The following is a 7,798-nucleotide window of genomic DNA, read 5'->3' on the forward strand; positions in this document are numbered from 1 at the left end:
CTCTGTAATGTTTCCCGGACTATGGCACATTAGATAAAGATGACTTTCTCATGCTAGGCAGTTGGGTTTCTTTCCTTGTCATTCTTATGGGTCTGGGGTCTCCCCAGTATCCACTGCCATCTATAAAAAGCAGATTCTCTAGCCAAGAGTGAGTGAAACATGGTTCAAAGGGGTTAAACATAGACTCATCTGACTCAAATTCACCATAGTACAAATGACCTAGCAAGGGGTTCCCATTTAAGATATGCCCCATTTTCATAGTGGTCTGTGCTACCCCTAAAGCAGGGAGCACATTACGACTCCAAAGCAACACCTGATTGCTGCAGGATGGGCTGCAGTGTTTAAGGTGTAGAGCACTGAGGACATATCACTGGGTTGGATCACACTGAAATTCATGCCTCAGGTCATCCTGGCTCTGGAAGCATCAGTAGCCTGGGTGTATGCCGTAGGTGTCTGTAGAGTCTGAGGCCCTGTGTGAACCTCATGGTATGGTAAAGTGACTTAGCTGTTGGCATCAGTGTAGGGCTTCCACTCTGCTCAGAAAGGCACTGCTGGATTGTTGGGTGATTGTCTTTTTTTGTTTGTTTTGGAGGTATAAGTATAGTCAATAAACTATTAGAGTGGCTTAACTCCCTGCCGGTCTATAGCTGTCGATTAGTCCATGGGAAGACTCCATGGGCTGTGTAAGTGCATTTGGGTAAAGGAGAAGTCTGTCTTAATCTAGCAGTAATAGCACTTAATCTAGCACTGGTTGCCAATGTCTGCTCATGTTGGGATTCTACACACATGGCTTCACACTCTTTCTGGCATTTCAGTGTTCACAACTGGTTGGAAAATCTAGTGTAGCTTTGGAAAAAATATTTTTTACTTTTCTACAGAATCAAGAGTCACTATATAAAATCTAGCTTTGCCTTGTAGTCAGGGATGGGGAGGTCTGGGTGGTGGGAAGTCCTTTCCATCCCTTTGGTTATAGAACTCTGAGTTCACAGGAGGCCCTGGGTGAAGACCTAGGCTTGCAGGGAGGGGCAGACTAGAAGGTGGGCACTGAAGCGTGGCTGAAAACCTGCAAGCCTTCCCTGCAGCCCTGGCCCCTGCAGATTCTGCTTGCCCAAGGGCACCGAGTCTGTGCTTCCTCCTGCCAGGGTTGCTTTTCTATCCATGCACTTGCTCTGATGTCACGCCCTTCTTCCCTGTTGGAGCAGCTCTTCCATGCAGTTCCCAAGCATCTTTTCTTTTCATCCCTCTTGGTCTGTTTTCATGGCACTGGCCACTTTCTGTGTTGGACTGATGTACTCTATGTCCCTACATTATGACTGTCACTTGACAGAGATATTTTCCAGGGAAGAGGGCTGGGAGAATACTTTTCCCTGACTGAACTAGTTGAGTAGGCAGTGGCTGGCAATGGTAAAAAAATATGACATAAGCCTGATGGCCTGTTCTATGCAAAACCCCAGCCAGCCAATTTTACCAAGTCTCACTTCTCCATAGCCAGTGTGTGAGATAAGTAGGCTTAAGTCCTAGTCTCTCTGTCCTTAATTATTGTTCTCATATGCCCAACTGTGACTTCTACAAATCATTTACTTTACCTTGAACCTGGAACTAACTCACACACACGCACTTTGCATCACATGTTTCCACACTGGCACACAGCAGGTTGACTTGAGCCATGGCAAGCGCAGTGTAGCACCCTGGCTGTCTGGGGAGACAGGGCTGGTATTGAGCACTTTATTCTTACTTATATCTTAACAGTTGTTGTAGGACACACAGTATAAAATCTACCATTTTAACTATTTGTGAGGGTACAGCACAGTCACATTGTGTGTGACACTCCACACCGCCACCCTGCCTCCAGAGCTCTTTCATTTTGTAAAATGAAGTCTTGGGCCCCTTTAAACACCAGTGCTCCTTCCTCTCTTGCCCTTGGCACCCCCATACTACTTTAATTTTCTGAATGTGAGAACTCTGGCGTTTCAGATGAGTGGAGATACAGTGTTTGCCCTCTTGTGACTGGCTTACTTTACCTTGATTAATGTCTTCTGGATTCATGTATGCTGTAGCATGTGCCAATGTTTCCTTCTTTTTCAGGCTATGTAACACTCGACCATATCCATCTACCTGTCTGCACCCATTTGGGTTAGACCTGTATAATGGTGTTATAAGCCTGGGGGTCCAAGAGTGTGAGACCCTGTGGTCAGCTCTTTAGAGTGTGTGGTGTTTTGAACTAGGTGTCTCCCATAAACTCATGTGTTCTGAATGCTAGGTCACCAGTTGGCAATTTGAGAACTGGAATCTCCTGGAGGCAGTATATTGTTGGGGGTGGGCTTATGGGTGTTATAGCCAGCTTCCCCTTGTCAGTGTTTGTCACATTCTCCAGTTGTTGTTGGCCAGGAGTGATGTCAGCTTCTGCTCATGACATCATTTTCTCTGGTATAATGGACTTTCCCCTTGAGTCTGTAAGCCAAAATAAACAACGCTCCTCATATTAGCTGATTTTGGTTGGATTTTTTATGCCAGCAATGTGAAGCTAACTACAACAGAGTAAATACCCAGAAGTTGGACTGCTAGGCCAGATTAGAGTCCCATGCTTAGTGTTCTGAGGAACTGCTTAACTGTATGGATTTCTTTGAAGTTCATCATGTTGTAACAACAGAGAATATTAAACAATAGTATTCCTTTAAAATTAAGAATCATTTGGATTTAGGAAGCTTTAGGTCCAAGTTATGTATGTACTTAGTAAGTTTGAAATAAGCAAGAAAAAAATTGTCCATATGTGAACAAAAGGGCAAGACCCTCTTCACCCAGATTTGAGCAAGTGTGCAACACCTTCCTCACCCAGATGTGCCAGTATCCCCTCACAGGTACGAGTATAAAGTATGGAACTGAACTGAACATGTCCCCTTGTTCTTAGAGATGCTAAGATTTCATCCAGTGAGCACATGAGAGTTGGGGGGAGCGAGGAGATGGCATGGCTGCAGATCTGTGAGCCCACCGAGAAGGACAAGGGGAAGTATACTTTTGAGATTTTTGATGGCAAAGACAACCACCAGCGCTCTCTGGATCTCTCTGGACAAGGTAAGAAAGGAAGCAAGCCTTTTGGCGTCTCCTGTTCTTGAGTTGCCCACTTAGATGATGAAAGAATGGGACATAGCAGCAATCCAGCTGACTTTCATTCAGAGAAAATTGCTTCTGGAAAGTTACTTTATTAATTTGGATACTTATCAGTTTTCATTAACCAAATAATTTAGTAGAAAACTTGAGTCAATGAGAGCTAAACACATTGAAACAGTAAATAACCTGTGAAATGTTCCCTTGCAGCTTTTGATGAAGCATTTGCAGAATTCCAGCAGCTCAAGTAAGATCTGCAGTTTGGTTATTATTGTATCATATGGGGTGGAATGGCTTGGGTTCCTTTTGGCTGCATTCAGGAACATTTATGAATGCCTCAGTGACCCCAAGAATGTCTGTTCCATGAATAAAAACAACAATTTAAGTAATTTAGTATGTAACAGGGTAACCATTTTCATAAACTAGCAATGGATGCATTTATGAATTAACCTACTAGGGTTATCAGAACCTTGGATTAGTTTCAATGATTAAAAGGATACATTTCTAAAGTCATTATAATCACATGTCACACAAAGAAGCTTTTAAAAGAATTCTTTGGTATTTTCAAATGAGTGTCCAAGTCTTAGGGTACTTAAAACATTGATGTTAAGTGGGGGTGTCATCACGTGAGATAAATCAAAAGCTGGTGATTTGAAAAATACCTAAAGTTCTCCAATGCAATCTGGGGAATTAGGTGGAGAGAGTAAACATTATTCAGTCAGTGAATTTGCACACTGACCTTCCACTGGATTTGAGTATCCTGGTGACAGGTATTTCCTAACTCAAAATGGTCCATGGAAGATATCAGGAAAAACAGGCATTTGGTCCTCCCTGAGTGCATGTTCTATATCCTTAGATCTAAGCAAACAAGACTGAATAAAACTGCACAGGGCTGAATATGTATAGACACTTGCCTGGTCACCATTCATTACACAGTATGCTGTGAGAACTAGTCACATAGTGTCTGCATAACATTGAGGGGTATAAGTGACCTAGAGATGAATGAAAGGAACTGGGAATACAAGCATATGTTATAGGCAAATATAACATCATCCCACCAAACGGATTTGTGCATCCATGCATTTTGGTATCTTCAGGATCAAATCTAGAACTAGTTTCCCTTGGATGCAAAGTGATGAGGGAATTATTGCACAGTTGCTTGTCCTGAGTCTCTGGGTTTCCAAGAGAAGCAAGTTGATTCCTTCTTTCATTGTTCTCACTATTAGCAAAACTCTTGTATATGTGGCGTACTTTGGTCAGTAGCAGTTCTCATGACTCTCTCTCTCTCTGTGTCTCTTCTCTCCCCTGTTTTCTCCCTGTGATTTCTAGGGCGGCTGCTTTTGCAGAGAAGAGTAAGTACATGTTAGGTGATAACAAGGATGGGTGGGGCAAGGGGCTGCATATTTCACATGGCTAATTTTGCCTACCAGCTGGCAGGTAGAAAACCTTCTCACCCTGATTTAAGTGCATCCTGTACTCCTGTTTCCATCTCTTTCCACTATATTCCCTTTCCTTCTGTCCAAGTCATGAGTGTGGCTCTCCCTGCCTGGAATCCTTTTCTGTCCAGCTGGCTCCCATCCCAGTTTCCTTGGAGCCACTGGTCACCCTCCAGCCCTGCACCAAGCTAGCCCTTGTTTCCCCATGGCCTCTGATCTCTTCCTCTACCACAGACATAACTTTCTTTTCCTGTCCTTTTCTGGACCGTGTGGGCAACCTTACCCATTTCTATCCTGGTGCCTCCTGATGTCAGGTGTAGGGCCTCTCACAGGAGTAGCTTGACCAGACCTTCTTAACCTGGCTCCTTCCTGTTGCAGATCGTGGCAAGGTGATTGGCGGCTTACCTGATGTGGTGACCATAATGGAAGGCAAGGTGAGAGCAGATAGCTATGGAGGGAAATGGGAATGAAACAACCCTCACCTTGTAGTTGGGCACATGGAAGACTGAGAACTGCTTGGCCTTCAGGCCATTCAGAGTTGCCTTTCTCCACGTTGCCCTTCCTTGACCTCTTATAACCCCTGCAATCAGAGGGCAGAGTAGCTTAATATTTGGGTTAGACATATAGCTGAGTGATAGAACACTTAGCCAGCATGTGAAAGGCCCTGAGTTCTATTCCTAGCACCAAGAAATGAAAAAGGAAAAAAAAAAAAAAACAAAAAAAAAAAAAACAAAAGGCCACAGTCATGCTGCCCAACTTGGGAACCTGTTACTAGGAGCTTGGGGTCAATACAGCTTGTTGTCACTTGGTTCTGCCTGAGCAAGGAGGCAGGCCAGCTCCCATATGTGTGAGCATGAGCTATCATCTCCTGTAAGTGCAAACAGTCACACTTTTCTAAGAAAAGAAAACCTCTGTGCCAGTTCCCCAGGTCATTTTGGAATACAGAATGGAAGCACTTTCTAGAGTGTTAATTTTGTCAGTGGAGTTATTGATACTTAATCACCACTTTTCCAGCTGTTCTGTGATTCTAACTCAATGTCACAAGGGATAAAGGTACTTGAAAGGACTTTTTATTTGGCCAAAATGTAAAATTTATAGACCTTCTGTTTAGTGTCCTAAGATGTAATGGCCATTGGTATCCCCAAAAGACTTATCTGGGAATGTAGCAACGGCTTTTTTTTTTTTTTTAAATCATACATTGAAGGTGTTTTCAACCAGCATCAGGCATGCAGCTGCTGCAGCTGAGTTGGTAGGTATAGACGATATATTCTCTGGATTTGCCAGAAATGGTAGAGCAGATCCGGAAGTCTAAATATAAAGAAAATTTACAAGCAGGCTAAATATGCAAATGGTAGAACTTATTCACCGCCCCATGCTTAATGCACTCAGGCTTGGGGTAGAACAGAATAAACAGAACCATTTTCACAGGTTTTCCCCTTGTGCTCCCTCATGACATGGGGCCTCTGTCTGGGAATGGCCATTGACTGAACAAGTGGCTGATAGGTGTCAGTGAGCCTGACCAAGCTGTTCTTCTTTAGGCGTAGAGTATTCTTTCCTTCTAATTCTCCTTCTCTACCCACTTCTTACCTTCGAAGACCTTGAACCTGACTTGTACAGTGTTTGGAAACCCTGACCCAGAAGTGGTTTGGTTTAAGAACGACAAGGACATTGAACAGGGTGAGCACTTCCTGGTGAAGATGGAACAGTCCAAGTATGCCAGCCTCACCATCCAGGGTGTGACAGCGGAGGACTCCGGCAAGTACAGCATCAATGTCAAGAACAAATATGGAGGGGAGAAAATTGATGTCACCGTCAGCGTGTACAAACATGGGGAAAAGATACCAGACATCACTTCTCCCCAGCAAGCCAAACCTAAGCTCATCCCAGCATCCACCTCTGCATCTGCTTGAATAGGGGCTTTCCCCAGCCTGGAGGGAGGGGAGAGAAGCTTAGAAGTTGTAGGAATACTGTGTGCTGTGCCAAGTGGATGTCAGGGCTGGATGATGTCACATGGGAGCAGATAGATGACTGCTTCTAATCTTTGCACTTGGTGATTATAATTTTATGTTTAAGAGTAAAGCTATTGTTTCCATAGGGCTGAAAAACTTGTGTGTCTGAGGGTAGATGCCAGCTGTTGGAGGGTATCCTGAGAGAGGGCAGGTGAGATGTCTGGGCACAATGCCTAGGTGTGGCTAGCATGTGGCATAGTCTGCTCGAAGCTGCTGCAGTCCTGTGGGTGACACTGGGAGCCTAAAGGGTGTAGCTATGGACTCCTTCTGTAGCTCCTTAGGGCCTGTGTGGCCTAGGTTCCCTGTTTTCTCTTGCTTTCATCTAATAAAACATTACAAGGCACCTTGCTGTGGTTTTCTTGTACCAAAATCCCACCTAACTACATGTTACTCTTCTTCTGGTGTTTAATTATGGGTTTTCATACATCCAGTGGGCTGGGCATGGTAAACCACATTCTCTGAGAGATGTCCACATTAATGTCACCTACCAGGCTAGTAACAGTCTGCTGACGCATGCACAGAGAAGGACCCAAGGCATCACGATTCCTGAAGAGTGTGCATCTTGTGAGATTCTTGTGCGGTGGGTATTTTTTCCCATGTGCATGTATAGTGTGTGTGTTTGTATGTGTGTGACATACAGATGTGCCACACAGGCACAACTTTGCATCTGGCTTTACATATGTCCTGGGGATTCAAACCTGGGCTGTCAGACTTTTCAAGCAAGCACCTTTAACTGCTCAGCCATCTGCCCAGTCCCTATATCTAATTTTTTGAGCTGAATCCAGTGCTGACTGAATGGTTATAGTAACTAGACACCAAGCATTCTCCTGCCTTCCCCTCCCCAGCACTGAGACTCTGAGCATGTTCTGCCACACCTAGCAGCCTAAGTGGGTACTGGGGATCTGAGCTCATATCCTCATGCATCTAAGGCATGCATTTTAGTGACTGAGCCATTTTCCCAGTCTTTGTGCTATGGATTTAAAGTCTTATGGAGACAAATGCAAATGTAAGATGGCTTTGTACTTTTTTTTTGTTTGCTAATGAATTAGGAAGGGACTCTAAAGAGAAACAGCAGCTGGTTGGGAAAGAGTTTTGTTGCAGCCACCCCTCAAGGATACCTGTAAACTTGGCTGAGTGCTTTGGGTGAAGTTAAAAGAAGCTTAGGATCAATATGTGCTTTCTCTTTTGAAAAGAGGCAAAGGTCCTCTGGTATAAAAACCCTATCCTATTACAGTGTAATAGTTGCTT

At 44.1% G+C, this 7,798-nt stretch overlaps 1 protein-coding gene across 1 annotated transcript in view; it reads left to right on the top strand.

Moving 5' to 3' along the window:
- Positions 1 to 6,893, top strand: part of Myom2 (myomesin 2) — a 142,535-nt gene extending 135,642 nt beyond the window's left edge. The window contains exons 33-37 of the mRNA XM_004663088.2: positions 2,909 to 3,072; positions 3,316 to 3,352; positions 4,435 to 4,457; positions 4,920 to 4,975; positions 6,137 to 6,893. Of these exons, the coding sequence (XP_004663145.1) occupies positions 2,909 to 3,072; positions 3,316 to 3,352; positions 4,435 to 4,457; positions 4,920 to 4,975; positions 6,137 to 6,451 (595 nt within the window). The 3' untranslated portion in view covers positions 6,452 to 6,893. The remainder of the gene's footprint in view (positions 1 to 2,908; positions 3,073 to 3,315; positions 3,353 to 4,434; positions 4,458 to 4,919; positions 4,976 to 6,136) is intronic.
- Positions 6,894 to 7,798: the final 905 nt, after the last annotated feature.

The sequence above is a fragment of the Jaculus jaculus genome, chromosome 12, assembly GCF_020740685.1.
Source record: "Jaculus jaculus isolate mJacJac1 chromosome 12, mJacJac1.mat.Y.cur, whole genome shotgun sequence".
In the NCBI taxonomy this organism is placed as follows: Eukaryota; Metazoa; Chordata; class Mammalia; order Rodentia; family Dipodidae; genus Jaculus; species Jaculus jaculus.